Here is a 16,625-nt window from a genome sequence, read left to right on the forward strand (position 1 = left end):
CAAGTAAAGAGTGCACTTTTTTAACATCAAAATACATGGGTATTTAATACCGAAAGGAGTTAGACTTTAAGGTTAGTTTAACTCTTTAAAAACGGATCTGGCACTGGCCGACCATCTCTATTACTTCATCCGAATCATAGTTTCTACTCAGACTGGGATTGAGTCCTTGTAGGAGAAAGAAACTGTGTATTACTTACTGCACTCCTCTAACGGTTCATCGGAGTTGTCGCCACAATCATCATCAACGTCACATTTCCAGCTCTGAGGGATGCAGCGTCCATTTCTGCACTTGAACTGTCCGGGGCGACAAGTCCTGGTGGAGCAGTGGGAGGGGTCCTCATCAGACTGATCGCCACAGTCGTCCTCGCCGTCGCACTGCCACGACTCGGGGATGCACCGCTTATTTGCACACTGCCACTGGTGGTTTTCACACTGGTGTGTAGCTAGAGGGATAAAGTCATAAGAAACAGACACTTAAAGGTGAGCCTCAAAGAATATATTACATTTTGGAGAAGTTGATATTAGCGATTAAAATGAGTCAGTTAAGAGAACACAACCCACCACACAGCACAGGGTCTTCATCTGAGCCGTCATGGCAGTCCTGGTTGCTGTTACACAGGAAGTGCGGACTGGTGCAGTTTCCATCGTTGCACTGGAACTGGCCGAGCCTGCAGTGGCGAGCCGGGCAGGTGGAGGGCTCGTCTGAGCCGTCTCTGCAGTCCCTCTGACCGTCACATTTCCACCAGATAGGAATACATCTGTTGAAGCAGAGGCAGGGTAAAAAATTATCTGTGTGTTGCACAAAAAGGTTTCCCTGATTCTGAACTTACAACTCTGAAATGTTGCACAAATGTAAGTGGGCATACAAATTAAATACAGCATGTGTAGCTTTTAACATTAATAAATCATTACTACACTTTTGCTACATTACTTTTTACACACAGGTATAATATACAAAAGAAAACTTGTAGTGTCTTCTGGCCTCATCACCGCACCAGGTGTGCACATTTTGTGCCAATACAGAAGGATTTTGGTGGATTATATTAAGAAACAAACAGCAGGGGGAGCTGTTTTCCATTGCAAAGAGAGCAAACAGAGATATACTGTATATTTCTGTGTTTTTAAATTACAAATGATGAATGGAGCAAGTTAGCAGCCTATGTAAATATTGCTACCAGGATTTTTTTCTTGCACAGTAAAGGAAAAGAGAATAAAAACACACAATGTAACGCCAGGATGAAAGCAGCACAAGCCTTTTTGGTGATGATAAGAAATCTGGTCTCAAGTTTGAATATTGATACTAATAAACCCCCTGACATGAGATAACAACAACCATTCATCCTAACGTGTTTATGGTTGTCCCGCTAATGTATCACAGTCAGTTCAACAATGATATACTGATGTTTAAAGAGGACCTGTTATGCTCATTTGCAGGTGCATACTTGTATTTTGGGTTTTCTACTACAACATGTTTACATGCTTTAATGTAACCGAACCAAACTCTTCAGACTCTGCTCTTACTAGCTTTGTTTGAGGGCGTACCAAACTAGCCCCTAGGCAGGTATTGTGCAAATGTGTTACTTGATGACATCACAACGTTATGGAAGAAAAGGCAAGACTTCAAGCAAGCCGTTTCAGGCTGTTTAGGAGCCGTGTTTCTGTGGGGGAGAGTAACTCCCTTTGATGTGGACTTTGGGCTTTGTAACTTTGCAGACCTTTTACATGCACAAAAAACTATGTAACACACTAAAGGAAAGGGGAAAAAGCACAAAAGCATAATAGGTCCTCTTTAAAACACTATACATCACATAAAAATATCACCACAAGAGGAAATCTTGACAAACCGTTCATTGTTAGCACATCTGTACTGGGTGCTGGTGCACATGGGAAGGCATCGGGTCACACCTCCTATTTGGACGGTCAGGAAATGGTCGGGGCACTCACAGGTGTGTTCCCGTCCCCCGTGACTGATGAGGCACAGGTGAGAGCAGCCTCCATTGTTCACCGCACAAGGATTGTTTGCTGTCAGAGGAAGCGCCACAGTCGGTCAAACAATCTCAGGCCAGGTATTGTTCTGCTTGAGGTCAATACCCTGCACTTAAATCAACTTAAGGAGGACATGTCGAGATAAGAAACAGCTAAAAGCTCTTTAGTGTCTGAGATTTTAACTCACCGATAGGCTGTCTGTAAGGGTGACACACGTGGATGTCAAATGGTCTGTGAGTGGTGTTAACCAACGTCTCGCGACCGGAGCCGTCGTATTTGTTGCCTTTCTCCACTGAGCGCATGTTCCAGTCGGTCCAGTATACAAAATCCTCGAACACAGTGAGGGCAAACGGGTGAGGCAGATCTCCGTCATACACCGTGTGTCTGTGTTGGCCATCCAAGTCTGAGTATCTGACAGAAGAAATGAAAGAGTTACAAGACTTACACTGCATTTAGTGCCGGCAAAAACAGTGGGATCACTTCTTGACTACTTACTCGATGTAACTGAGATGAGCATCAGACCAGTAGAGCTTGTCATTAGTGTAGTCGATGGTGATCCCGTTGGGCCACTCGATCTTGGTGGTGATGATAGCTGCTTTGTTGGTTCCATCCATTCCCACACGACCGATAAAGGCTTTGTCTCCCCAGTCGGTCCAGTATACATATCTAACAGGGAGCCAAGAAAACGACTTTAGATCACATGATATCTACATATATCTGAAGAAAGGCGGATCTATACTTATGAACAAAAATGTTGAGATAAAGGCAGACTATTTAAGATGACAGTAGCAATAAGATGACAGAATCTAAATCTATCTTAACTAAAAATTTAAATATTTTGAATAAAAATAATTAGTAAAAAAAACAAAAAAGGAACTTAAATGTTACCTATAATTACATATACATTTCAAGATAATTAATTCCAATTATCTGCTGGCATTTTAGTCAATGCATAGCAACAATGTTTGTATACAGTTTCCAATCATAAATGATTAATTAATTAACAGTTACTGGGGTTTAAATAGAGCTCATAAACTTTACTTAAAGGACTACTTCACCCTCAAAATGACCATCTGTATATCAATTTATCACCATATGTTACTTTGAATTCTTGAAGAAAACTTGATCTCGCATGCCTCCACGGAGAACAAAGAATCAAAAAACAGAGAAAAGTCTTGATTGAAGTAAATGGAGGCCACGTTTAACAACAGCAAAACTATATGAAAACATCTGTTTACAAACTCTCACACAACTCGTGCGGTATATTCCAAGTCTTATTTATCCAGGTGTATGCTCACTACTTCCCAAAAACATGCATCTTTGCCAAAATCGTACTATTTAATACACTTCGGACTGCGCCTGCACAAGCGTGACACTGTTTATGCGGAAGTGTTTTAAATAGTAAGGTTTTAGCAAAGATGCATGTATTTGGGAAGTAGTGAGCATAGGACTGGATAAATGAGACTCAGATTATACTGCATGAGTTGTGAGAGAGTATGTAAATGGATGTTTTGATATAGTTTTGCTGTTTCTCTGTTTTTTGATTCTTTGTAACTTCTTAATTTATATACAAATGGTCATTTTGTGGGGGAAGACTTTCTTTAACTAAATCCTCAAAACACTTTCAAAATGTCTGTCTATTCTGTCTCTATATTCCCTATAATTAGTAACAAACTAAAGGAAATTAAAGACCCATAAAATAAAGGTTTACCATTAAAAGGTAACTCATTTTACAGGTCTGTAAATTTCATGGTAAGTAGGTGATGATTACTAAAATTTAAGATCAAATATGCATAATAATTGTGCCTATAAAACATTTAATTCAATTTATTTTAGAATATCTGCCATTGTATACGCTAATACCATCATATTGTGATAATGGCATGACAATAATAGCAGTCCAGCCAATAATATTGGCCCTGCTGACGTTTTGATCTATCATAAGACATAATTCCTTCTCCCCTCTGACTCACCCGTATTTGGGGTGCAACACAATGGCTCTGGGGTTTTCAAAGCAGTAGCTGTTGTTGGCATCAACGCAGTGTTCAGCCAGTTTCCTCACAAATCGACCGTCCAGCTCAGACACTTTGAGACAATCCAAGAAGCTGTCCACCCAGTACAGTTTTCTGGCTATCCAGTCCACTGCGAGGCCCTCGCCATGCTGAACTCTATTGACCACCACCTCTCTGTTGCTGCCATTGAAGGACATCCTCTCAATCACTCTGCGGCTCACGTCAATCCAATAAAGACGCTTGTCGACGCGGTCAAAATCCAGGGCCACCACGCTGGTCAGGCCCTGCAGGATCAGAGAGTAGGCCTGTCCGTCTGTTGACAGGTTTCTAAGGTAATAACGGTTGCTGAAGATGAGGTAGGGCGAGATGTCGCTGTTCTGACGGCAGGTGTGGCCGTCCGGCTCTCGGAGGAATCCCGGGGCGCACTTACACACGTAGGAGCCGACAACGTTCTCACAGACCTGGCTGCACACGTTCGGCGTCTCTGCACACTCGTTGATGTCGTCGCACGATTTGCTGTCAGACATGAGGCGGTAGCCGGGGCGACAGGTGCAGATGAAGCTGGTGGGTGTGTCGGTGCAGTTGTGATCGCAGTGATGGATGGATGGGTCGGTGCATTCGTTGACACCTGCAGTCAAAGAAGCATAAAATCAATGAAGTTATTAAAGTCATCAGCAAAGAAAACACTTTTTGTCCTTTTGTCTGATCTAATCATAGAGAAAGAAAACAAAGAGGATTAGCTGTATTATTTGTGTTCTTGTATTTATTCATTTAACAATTTATTTATTTATTATTTTTTTGTCTTATATTTGTCTTAATATTTAGTCATTCTAACTGCAGTATTTTGCCAATTATTATTAGTATCGCAGAAAGCATAACTGTCCAATAATTTGGTTGTTGACAATTTGTGGTTGTATCTCTCTGTCTTTTCCCACATCGCCTCCAGCACCTCTTTGACATCTCCCCTAAAGGGAGCATGCACCAGCTGGAGAAGCCCAAATGCAGACAAACACTGAAGAAGCTGAAAGGTCAAAAGGCTTGTTATTGATAGCAACAATTTCTTGAACTTCTCTGAAAATCTCTGTACTCACCGCATCCCTTCTCGTCGCTGTTGTCGGAGCAGTCGTCACTCCTGTCGCACACCTGGCTCAGGGGGATGCAGTGTCCGTTGTCACATCTGAACTCTCCAGGGGGGCAGGTGGGTGCTGGCGTGCGGCACATGTGCTCCACCTCGTCAGACTCGTCCCCGCAGTCGTTGTCGCCGTCGCAGACAAAGTCGTGGGACACGCAGCGGCCGTTCTGGCAGGTGAACTGGTGCTGCTGGCACGGCTGGTAGGTGCAGCCCTGCTCGTCGCTGCTGTCCCCGCAGTCGTTACGTCGATCACACCTGATTTTAAAAGACAAAAGATGAACTCACATTGCCAGACAGACTGATTACAGGTGTAATTTATGATTAAATCTTTCTAACCTGTAGGAGCTGCGTATGCAGAGGCCGTTGCTACAGCTGAAATCGTTGGTGCCACAGGAGCTGCGTGAACAGTTTTGATGTTCATCTAACGCGTCTGCACAGTCTGCGTCTCCATCACACACCCAGTCACGTGGGATGCATTTCCTCTGAGGTGGTTGGTTGTTCACACAGGTGAACTCTGCACTTGAACATGTGCGATTGCCTGGAAAAAAAAAAAAAAAACAGGCACAGGGATTTACGAGAAATTAAATATTGATGGTGATGACCCAATGTCAACCTGCATTTCTGGAAATCCAAACATTCCAAACTGTATTTCAAAACACGCAGCCATGACTTCAAATTCTTTATCCATCTAATGTGATTGATCCACATTGTTTGAAGTGAGTCTCCTACAGAGGCTCAGGCGGCGCTGAAGTCTTTCGCTCCAGGCATCTTATTGTTGGAGCACACATTGGTGAAATATAAGAGTCTTGATCCACCCTGAGCCAGGAAGCCAGAGAAAGGAGACATGCACAAAGTAACGAGTGAGGCAGGAGAAATCAGGAATGTCAACTCCTTGGATTGGAGACCTTCTACAGGAGACTAAGGATGCCGGGCACTGACTGCCAGTGTCTCCCACACAACACTCCCCCAGTGGTGTGTATCCTTAATCCATCAGCGTCCTGAATAACGAGAGGATGAGGGGAAGCAGGGAGGGGGCAAAGTGATGGGGAACAAGAGGATGGGCTACAAGTGGAGGAGATGCAGAAAAGGGTGAAGAAGAAGAAGAAGTGGAAGGAGAGGAAGCGGTAATGAAAGGATGCATACCACAATTATGCCTCTGGTCTTCGTCGCTCATGTCGCCACAGTCATTGTCCCCGTCACAGATCCAGGATGAGGCAATGCACCTGCCATCATCACAGCGAAACTGATCTGTGTTGCAGGTTCTGACCAGTGTGGCTGCAGAGACAAATCATTAAACTGTAGATAACACGGCACAGTATTGTGTTTAATATCTTCTGCAAAACAGTTATATTCAATATAAATTGTTATTCGTTTTTTTCCCCTCATTTCCAATTATCTCAGGTACTTCCCCCACTGCTTTTCTACTAATAAGCAAGGCGCAATACAACAGTGGCAAAGCTTTCAAAATAGTCATGGCAACTCCACATTCCCATGCATGGCGAGCTATCTAAACAAAAGCCAAAGTGAGGCTCTGTAACCCCTGGTGGACAAAGGGAGGGGGAGGTGCTGTTTGTCAGAGGACACTGAGGGGCGTCACCACGGAGGAATGCAGCGCACAATAGGAGGCCTGACTGACCACATCGTCAACAAAGAAATACACCACTGACTCGCACTCTCCGCTACATCACTCACAGCACTCTCTCACACAGCAGCACACAGATGCAGATTGGCGGACGGACACAAACACACAATAAGCGAGCAGCTGATGATGGGGCGGGGGGCAGACACACAAAGCCACAACAGGCCCCGTTTTTTGGGGGGTGAGGGAGTTTGTGCGACACTCACTGCAGGAGAGGGGTTCATCAGAGCCGTCAGCGCAGTCTGACCCTCCGTCACAGTGCCAGTGGGCGGGGATGCAGCGACCGCTGGAGCAACGGAACTCGCTCTGGGAACATGTGGACTCCGCTGTGTAGGAGACGTAGAAAGGCATGAGATCACTTGGAGGACTTGTCAGTGTGGGAATCTTAACATGCTGATGAGGGGGTAGTGGGGGATAAACACTACCATCTCTCTCATAACTTTCGGTAGATTAAAATCTTGTTTTAGCCAGAGTGAGCAGATCTCTCATTAGCAACATATCATACTCAAAATGATTTCTGGTTCTACAGTACAGTGGGTTAAATCAATATATAGGAAACCATTATTAAATGCTTTTTTTGGTTTGATTCACAGCAGTTTGTGTTTTTCATTTCTAACTGAATGTTTTTCTTTAAAACCTTTTTAGTTTAGTAAGAAAATGTAAGAAAAAGAAAAAGTAAGAAAATATCAAATATTGCGATATAATGTTTTGTGATACTGTATCGATTCTCAAAAACACTGAATTGATTTTTAATTAATAGTTTACATGTGAAGATGAACTCAGTCAATACTGTATTTCATTTACAAAGATATGTGCCATCTCAAAGTAGCGCTATGATGTTGGATGTTACAAGGGCTGTAATAAATGCAGATCCCACTGTTCAGATTTTTTACTAAGAGTGTCTGCATATGGTGGTGTGTTCTTTATACTATGACAGTTTTCCAAAAATTTGATTTAAAAAAATTGCAATATATCACCTTGCTTACAATATCACAATATATTGAATCGTAACCCCTGTATCATGATGCATATCGTATTCTTGCCAATATAAAGCCCTAGTAAAGGGATCCTCTTATGGTGATTGAGAGACGCTGTACAATCAATGTCATTCCTTGAACCTACTACTGTATAAGGTTGTTTTCAAAATCACTCCCTATTTGCTACCTAGTGCACTATATTTACTGACAGTTATTTTCTCTCAGTGTGAAATTTATATGCAAAAATGTACACAATGGAACAAAAAATGACACACAGCATTTTAAAAGTCTCATAATGCAATGTTCCACCAATGATAGATGTGAAAATTAAAGTCATGCAACACGACACCTGTCAACCATGATACAAAATTATGATTTATAAATGTCTGAAATATCAATTTGCTTCTCAATGTAGACGTGTTTATTTAGTAGGGAATACTGAGTGATCAAGACACGGCATAAGCCAACATATCGACTTCATAGCAGGAAAAGCACAAGTGTTACTAATAGGTCTGCAACGATTATTTTCATTATCGAATAATCTGTCGATTATTTTCTTGATCGATAAATTGGTCGATTAATTTGATCTATAAAAGGTGATGTGGTGATGAGGTGAGATGTCTTGTCTCGATTGATCGAGTAGTCAACTAATCATTGCAGCTCTAGTTACTAATAATATTTATGATAGCTCCATCCCATTTAAGTGTCCCAGTGGACCCTGGAACTGGTACACCCAATTATAATGCAGCCATAATGAATGTCATTAATTAAAACTGTGCCTTTTCTGCAAGGAAATGTCAAAATGTCTGCTGTGAAAAAGAGGTTGTAACTATATGAGACAGAAAATATTAATTAGAAACTTAAACAGAAAACAACAACATTGTTTTAATCCTAAAGCTGCAGCTGAACTCACCACAGTGTGTCGGGCTCTCGTCGCTCATATCACCACAGTCGTTGTCTCCGTCACACAGGTATGAACGTGGGATGCAGATGTTGGTGGACTGACATTTTGTGTGCTCTGGCTGGCAGGTTCTCTCCGCTGAGATAATCAGAAGTTAGAATATTTACTATAAGTAATAACCACTTTGATTTGAACATTTACCTCTGGTCGACAAACTCGGGATACTCACGGCAGTTTTGTTCATCCGAGGTGCCGTTGTCGTAGCAGTTGTTGATGCCATTGCAAACATAGTCCTTTGCAATGCAGCGCCCGTTGTTGCAGGTGAACTCTGTGTTGGGGTCACATGGTCTGAACAGACAGCCCTCCTCGTCACTATTGTCTCCACAGTCGTCGTAGTGGTCACAGCGGTAGTGGTAAGGCACGCATCGCCCGTTGCCACAAGTAAACACTGTGGGCTCACAGGTGTGGAAGGCTGCCAATCAGAATCAAGAACATGTCAGAGCTCTGGCTAACGAGAGGCCTGAATACACAATACGCAGTGGACGCTCATTTTACCTGACAAAGCTATAAAGGATGACAGCAGCTGTGGGACTGCATGCAAAGATATAAGCACATTGATTCATTTGTTAGTGTTCATTTGTTTTTAATAGCAAGGAATTAGGTGCATGTTAATGGAAACGTAATCTTGAAGTGCAAACATACACACCGACATAGTTGAAGTCAGGTTTAGGTCCTATGAAAGCATTTTGTTAAAGCAGAAACACATAAATTGTTAGTATCAGTGAAGGTAAAAGATATAGAGTTGCATGTAATAGAGAAGAGAGTTGTGATTCACTCATGCAGGAGGTGTAAGGGCTCTACGAGGACCGCTATGACTAATAATCAACAGTGGGATTTTAGATAATTCAATAAAACACAAAATGAGGATGAAATACAAATAAAGAATCAAATCAATTCAAGCCCTTTTAAGAGCACCCTACCACAGACTCTCTCCAACTCGTCGCTGCCGTCTCCACAGTCATCGTCATTGTCACACTTCCACTGGGCCCGAATACAGCGGCCATTCATACAGGTGAACTGGCCCGGCTGGCAGCGAGTCCCATTATCAGGGACGCAGTGCTTGTTGTCAGCCAGGTACCAGCGGCCCTCTGAAGGACACTGACACTCAGCTCCGTTGGGTCCTAGCAAGATCAAAAAATGTAATAGAACAGTTAATACAATAAATTGCACTAAAAGAATAGTATGTACAGGCATATGTATATATATTAGGGCTGTCAGTCAATTAAAATATTTAATTGTGATTAATTACATGATTGTCCATAGTTAATTGCGATTAATTGCAAATTAATCGCAATTAACTATGGACAAATGTATGTATATACTTATTATTGGAAATCAATTAACGACACAAAACAAACACAAATATTGTCCAGAAACCCTCACAGGTACAACATTTAGCATAAAAAGTATGCTCAAATCATAACATGGCAAACTGCAGCCCAACAGGCAACAACAGCTGTCAGTGTGTCAGTGTGTTCACTTGACTATGACTTGCCCCAAACTGCATGCGATTATCATAAAGTGGGCATGTCTGTAAAGGGGAGACTAAATCCCATTTTCAGGTCAAGGGACCTCTTGAAAACAGCCATGACAGTTTTTCCTCGCCAAAATTTAGCGTAAGTTTGGAGCGTTATTTAGCCTCCTTCACGACAAACTTTTTCTTGTTTTGTTTTTAATTAATCTTATCATTTAATATTTTCCTTGTTTTTATTCCTGTTACTATTTTCTTTATTTCTCTATTTTTTTTCTAATTTACTATCAATTTTATTTTTTCACTTTAAAATATATAAACATTGTAGGAATGATATAAGTATAAACAACATCACATGTAAGCAAATGTAGATTTATGTTAACTCCTGCACTCCTGAAATAAAGTATATAAAAACAATAATAATATTTTGCTGAAAAACAAAGTGACAGTATGAAACTGCTCGTACCCGGTGTGCAGATGTGGCTACAGCCTCCGTTAAACTGCTGGCACGGACTATCACACTGCTGCTGCTTCCTGCCGGCCAGAACGTGGATGTCCATTGGCCGAGACGGTAGGTTCTGAATCATGACCCTCTGGTCAGAACCGTCGTGCTTGTTGGCCTGATAGATGCTGCGTGTGTTCCAGTCAGTCCAGTAGATGAACTGGCCAAACATGGTCATAGCAAAGGGGTAGATGGCGGTGCTGACGATGACCTCCCGATTGGACCCGGTGAGAGAGGATCGCTCAATCTTCTGTCTGATGGCAGAGCAAAATAATGATAATAGCAGCAGTTTGACAAGGTGATAGAAAACTTTTTGTATATATTTCAACAGTGACATTTTTCAGGTCTTACAAGCTGGCGTCTGCCCAGTAGAGTCTCTCTTCTTCATAGTCCAGGGTCAGTCCATTGGGCCACACGAGACTGCTGTTCACAATCTCTGTTCTGAAGTTTCCACCCAATGTTGCACGTTCAATCTTTGCATGGGTTCCCCAGTCTGTCCAATACATGTATCTGATGAACAAGAAAGGATTATTCTTTAAATCTCAGTTTAATCTGATGAACAGAGAGAGAGTGTGTGTTGTGTTAAGTCTTACCCCCTGCAGGGATCCAACATGATGGCCCTTGGCCTGGACACATGGGCAATAATAGTCCTTTGAGAGCCGTCCACAGACATGGAGCTGATGCTCTGGTTGACATAGTCGCTGTAGTAAATTCTTCTGTTTATCCAGTCATAGGCGATGCCATCAGGAGCCCCCAGATCTGTCCAAACATCAGCAATACCACTGGTATCAACTCCTACATCCTTAAAAGACTCCAAGAGGAATAAATAAAAGTGTATGTGAGTGCAGAACCTACCTGAAGCCACCACTACAGGGGCTGAGGTTGGAGAGGACAGGCTGATGTAGCTGATCTTGCTCGCTCCTGTGCCTGAGCTCTGTGTGAAGTAGATCCGCCTGTCTGTGAGGTCAAAATCCAGCGCCACTGAAGTTCGTGGTACATTGACCACAGGGAAGGGCAACGCGTGGTCCTCGGGGTCGAGGCGCAGGCTGCGCACGGTGCTCTCGGTCGTGTAGATTAGATAATCATCCCTCGACACCACGCAGCTCTCGTTATCTGCTGCAAGATTCCCAAAAGCGCAGCTGCATTTCTTGTTACCTGTGCCAGAAGCTGGGAGGGCGAAGCAGAAGTGGGCGCAGCCTCCATTAGCTTCTCTGCAGGGGTTGTAGTTCAGCTCCTGGACAGTGGTGGGCTGGGTGCGCTGGTCAAAAATGGTGACGTCTCTCAGCATGTTGACATTGTCTCTGATGACAGCAGGCTGCTCTGTGCTGCCGGGCAGTTTGCTCGCTTGGAACACCTTCTTGAGGTTTCTGTCCACCCAAATGATGCTACCCTCAAACACTGCGATTCCATAAGGAGTCGGGTAGCGGCTGCCATACCTGACTATCTCCGTCTCCCCTCCTTGAGGGTTGACACGGGCGATCATATCCAGGGAGTCATCCACCCAGTAGACGTAGCCAGTTTGCAAGTCCAAAGCAAGACCTCGTGGAGTAATAATCCCCGATGACACTAAGATTGTGCGGTTGGTGCCGTCCAAGCGTGCTCGCTCAATTTTGGGGTTCTGACCGTAATCAGCCCAGAACAAATATCTGTTTCTGGGGTCCACCACGATGTGGCGTGGCATGTCCACCTGGGTCTTCAGCAGCACCCTGCGGAAAGTGGTGTTCAGGCGGAGCACCTCCACGTATGTCTCAGTCAGGAAGGCGTTGGTGAAATACAGGTTTCCTGAGGAGAGAATCCAGTAAACCCAGTGTTTAAAGTCTTGAGAGCATGAGGTCATCAGTCACAAACTAGTAAGTGGGATAGTTCACAATTAAAGCAAAAATGCTACTAGCTGACATTATGGTGGTGTTATTAAAGGGATAGTTTGGGTATTTTGAAGTGGGGTTGTATGAGGAACTTATCCACATTAGGTGTATTACTTATATATTATATATTGAGAAACAGATAGGAGTACCGGCACCGGAGCAAAGCAACACAGTGCTGTGGACGGACTGGCAGAAAAACATATTTTTTCTAAAAAAATCGATATCTGTTTAAGTGTACGCTATATTTAGAATATATTTTCACCACTTTATCTTGCCGTCAGACAGCCCTTTCCTTCTGAACTGAAGTGAAATCTATCTATGCTCTCTCCAAAGCCAGCAGGCTCAGATGACAAAAACAGTATAGATATGTTTCACTTTCAGTTCAGTTCAGCGTCAGAAAATATTCTTAATATAACGTACACTTAAATGGATATACATTTTTTGATGTGAGCCTTTATTTCAGGCGGCTAAAATAAGTTTTTCTGCCGTCCTCGTCCACAGCAGTACATTGCTTTGCTTCGGTGTCGGTACCCCTGTCTGTATCTCGATGCTGGAAGTGTGCCGACCGTAATCTGTAGGTAATACACCTACTATGGAAGTACCTCATACAACCCCACTTTAAAACACCCACACTATCCCTTTAAAACACAACAGATTTTCCGTTATGCCTTCGTTATAGTGATGCAATTATGAACGAGTAACAAGGAAACAGATTGCCCTGCCTGCAGCTGTCTCTGTTTTCCCAAAACTAACTGATTAAATCGTCTTTCCTTTCACCTGTGTGTGACTGATCTCCTTGTTCTGTGAGTGCAGCATTATAAACATTGACTCTGCCAGGCAATCTGCTGCCTGAGGCATGTGTCATACAGCAAGTTACAACGGGTCACCAACGTCTTTTGGTTTTTACTTTTACTTTTGGTTACTTTTACTTTTGGTTACTCGGATCAAATTAAAGTCTTCAGCGCTGTGGGAATATGAGGTTGTTGCAGATGCAAAAGTAATATGTCAGCGAGGTAAAAAGATATTGAATATAAGCACAGAATTACAATATTAAATGTGGTAGAATTAACAAAAAACACATGGAAATTATCTATACTAGGTGTATTACTTATATATTATATATTGAGAAACAGACAGGAGTACCGGCACTGGAGCAAAGCAATACAGTGCTGTGGACGGACCGGCAGAAAAACAATTTTTTTTTAGAAAAATCAATATCTGTTTAAGTGTACGCTATATTTAGAATATATTTTCACCACTTTATCTTGCTGTCAGACAGCCCTTTCCTTCTGAACTGAAGTGAAATATATCTATGCTCTCTCCAAAGCCAGCAGGCTCAGAGGACAAAAACAGTATAGATATGTTTCACTTTCAGTTCAGTTCAGCGTCAGAAAATATTCTTAATATAACGTACACTTAAATGGATATACATTTTTTGATGTGAGCCTTTGTTTTAGGCGGCTAAAATACGTTTTTCTGCCGTCCTCGTCCACAGCAGTACATTGCTTTGCTTCGGTGTCGGTACCCCTGTCTGTATCTCGATGCTGGAAGCGTGCCGACCGTAATCTGTAGGTAATACACCTACTATGGAAGTACCTCATACAACCCCACTTTAAAACACCCACACTATCCCTTTAAAACACAACAGATTTTCCGTTATGCCTTCAGTTATAGTGATGCAATTATGAACGAGTAACAAGGAAACAGATTGCCCTGCCTGCAGCTGTCTCTGTTTTTCCAAAACTAGCTGATTAAATCGTCTTTCCTTTCACCTGTGTGTGACTGATCTCCTTGTTCTGTGAGTGCAGCATTATAAACATTGACTCTGCCAGGCAATCTGCTGCCTGAGGCATGTGTCATACAGCAAGTTACAACGGGTCACCATTGTCTTTTGGTTTTAACTTTTACTTTTGGTTACTCAGATCAAATTAAATTCTTCAGCGCTGTGGGAATATGAGGTTGTGGTGAACTTTGAATAGAAACATTACCTCCATAACAAGTCCTCTTTAACCTGCATCTAAAGTGTTGTGGAAGTACTTCACATGGATACAAATATATGACTTATGTGAAATTTAGAGGTGGCACTGAATGGATGTATAACAAAGCTCCTAAAATAACAGTTTAGTTTACTGACTTCATTGCACGCTACTTACATTATGTGGTTAAACATAACAAACACATTTGTGATCTGGCACAACATCACATACCTGCAGCCCAGTCCACAGCAATGCCTCGTATCCCGTTGCGTCCTATTCCAGATGTTACTACACTATGTAATCCTGAGCCATCTGGCTTGATCCGTCTGACCCCGTTTTGGGACGCCACGGTGCTGCTGAAGTCGCACCAATAGATGAAACCAGAGGCCATGTGGACATCGATGTGTAAAGCATTACGGCCTGCGGGAGGATAAGCCAGGAATTAGAGGCCATTATTGTTGCTTCAAACACAATTACCACATCATGAATATTTGATATTCAGTTACTCTGTCTCTTTATTATTCTACTTTTATTTCCAGACTTTAATTTAATCAACTTTTTGTTTTTAATCTCAAATATCATATGTAGCATACAGTAGAAAGTCATTTATGAGAATCACTGACCTCTCCCAGCCACAGGCACCATGGCCTCAGAGTGGTCTGCTCCTTCCAGACTGAAGCCTTTGATTGCAGACAGAGTAGAGATGACGACGTAGGACTGGTAGGGAGCGCAGGTCCTGTTGTCAGCGTTAAGGTTAAAACCTGTGGCACATGCGCAGGAAAAGAGACCCTGCGTCCGAGGCAGGCAGAGCTGCTCACACACTCCCATGTTGTTGGTGCAGCCATTGGATGTACCTGCAGAGGCTGAGTGTGTGGAGAGAATACAGCCTGATAAACAAAAGAAAAGACAGCAGTGAATGAGGATGGTGATGTCTTCTTGTGTTACTCACTCTCTCGATAATGCACTTTCAGGACTCTGAGTCCAGCGACGTTGTCTCGCAGCACAACCCTGTTGGCGCCCGTGGACTTGTCCACACGCTCTATGACCTCAAAGTTGCGGTCGGTGAAGTAGAGGTAGTTTTGATAGACAGCCACACCCCAGGGGTGAGACAGGCCCGTCACTATGGTGATGCGGTTACTCCCATCTGGATCACCGCGCTCAATCTGTGGAGATCACGTGCACAATTACCAAGATTTACATAAAGTTGCATATAATATTATGTTTGTGAGAACAAGCTAAGAGAGTGACGACCCACCATGCCGGTGCTTGTAACGGCCCAGTACAGCTTGTTCTCTTGGATGTCCACAGTGAGGAACTCGATGTGATCAAGGTTGTTGGTGAACAAGGTGACAGGGTTTAAGCCATCCATGTCTGCAGATGCCACCTTGGCAGGGATGCCGCTCTCTGTTCCCTGGTCGGTCCAGTACAGTTTGCTTAGAAGACATTCAAGAATGGAGGATAAGGTTTGTGTATCAGACATGTCATGGATCTATTTGCTTATTCATTTTGAATAGCCTTAAGTACATTTTAAAGTCAAACCACCAAGATAAAAAATATTTACCTTACTTTTTAGGGACTCAGAATATCAGCCTTGTATTTAGTTTAATGAAAGGACACTTTCTGAGTTTGTTCACTGGACTATCAAAGGTTTTTATTAAGACGAGATACTCCAGGTGAATAGGATAAAAAAAATTAATTGATAGATATCACCGTGACACTTCCCCAGTAATTACTTACATTAAGACAAATATGTTTTGTATTACAAGTTTTCTGAAAATGTATGTTTAAATATGCAAATGAGGCTTTATCTTAACAAATTTGTGAACATTGGATAAAGCCAGGTTCAAAATTCTTGTTTCATTTTGTTGACATATTAGAGTCGAAGGTTTTTACAGAGGGGGTTTTTGGATATCTCTTTTTATCACTCCATAAATCAGAAAATACAGTCAACAGCCATAAAAAAAAAAAACATTTTCGCCATGTTTTTAATTAATAAAATGATGTATAAATCAGGCTGTGAATGATATATGAACAAACCCCTCAGTAAACACCTTCAGAATCTAGAGAGGAATGAAACTGGAAGGTTTGGTGGATGTACGTGCTA

At 42.5% G+C, this 16,625-nt stretch overlaps 1 protein-coding gene across 4 annotated transcripts in view; it reads right to left on the reverse strand.

The window, feature by feature from the left end:
• Window positions 1–16,625, reverse strand: part of lrp2a (low density lipoprotein receptor-related protein 2a) — a 60,899-nt gene that overhangs the window by 15,372 nt on the left and 28,902 nt on the right. For 2 of the 4 annotated variants that reach the window (XM_037790238.1, XM_037790236.1), the window contains 23 exons: window positions 15,777–15,954; window positions 15,471–15,684; window positions 15,145–15,384; window positions 14,753–14,941; window positions 11,536–12,462; window positions 11,274–11,439; window positions 11,032–11,190; window positions 10,645–10,934; window positions 9,628–9,828; window positions 9,354–9,380; window positions 9,203–9,238; window positions 8,877–9,119; window positions 8,660–8,785; window positions 6,976–7,095; window positions 6,274–6,405; window positions 5,467–5,668; window positions 5,090–5,385; window positions 3,960–4,626; window positions 2,482–2,652; window positions 2,174–2,397; window positions 1,845–2,022; window positions 562–758; window positions 198–443 (listed from right to left, as the gene is read on the reverse strand). In XM_037790238.1, coding sequence (XP_037646166.1) covers window positions 198–443; window positions 562–758; window positions 1,845–2,022; window positions 2,174–2,397; window positions 2,482–2,652; window positions 3,960–4,626; window positions 5,090–5,385; window positions 5,467–5,668; window positions 6,274–6,405; window positions 6,976–7,095; window positions 8,660–8,785; window positions 8,877–9,119; window positions 9,203–9,238; window positions 9,354–9,380; window positions 9,628–9,828; window positions 10,645–10,934; window positions 11,032–11,190; window positions 11,274–11,439; window positions 11,536–12,462; window positions 14,753–14,941; window positions 15,145–15,384; window positions 15,471–15,684; window positions 15,777–15,954 — 5,429 coding nt within the window. The remainder of the gene's footprint in view (window positions 1–197; window positions 444–561; window positions 759–1,844; window positions 2,023–2,173; window positions 2,398–2,481; window positions 2,653–3,959; window positions 4,627–5,089; window positions 5,386–5,466; window positions 5,669–6,273; window positions 6,406–6,975; window positions 7,096–8,659; window positions 8,786–8,876; window positions 9,120–9,202; window positions 9,239–9,353; window positions 9,381–9,627; window positions 9,829–10,644; window positions 10,935–11,031; window positions 11,191–11,273; window positions 11,440–11,535; window positions 12,463–14,752; window positions 14,942–15,144; window positions 15,385–15,470; window positions 15,685–15,776; window positions 15,955–16,625) is intronic. The other 2 variants (XM_037790240.1, XM_037790239.1) reach the window with 1 other exon arrangement.

This window comes from Sebastes umbrosus, chromosome 13, assembly GCF_015220745.1.
Source record: "Sebastes umbrosus isolate fSebUmb1 chromosome 13, fSebUmb1.pri, whole genome shotgun sequence".
NCBI lineage: Eukaryota > Metazoa > Chordata > Actinopteri > Perciformes > Sebastidae > Sebastes > Sebastes umbrosus.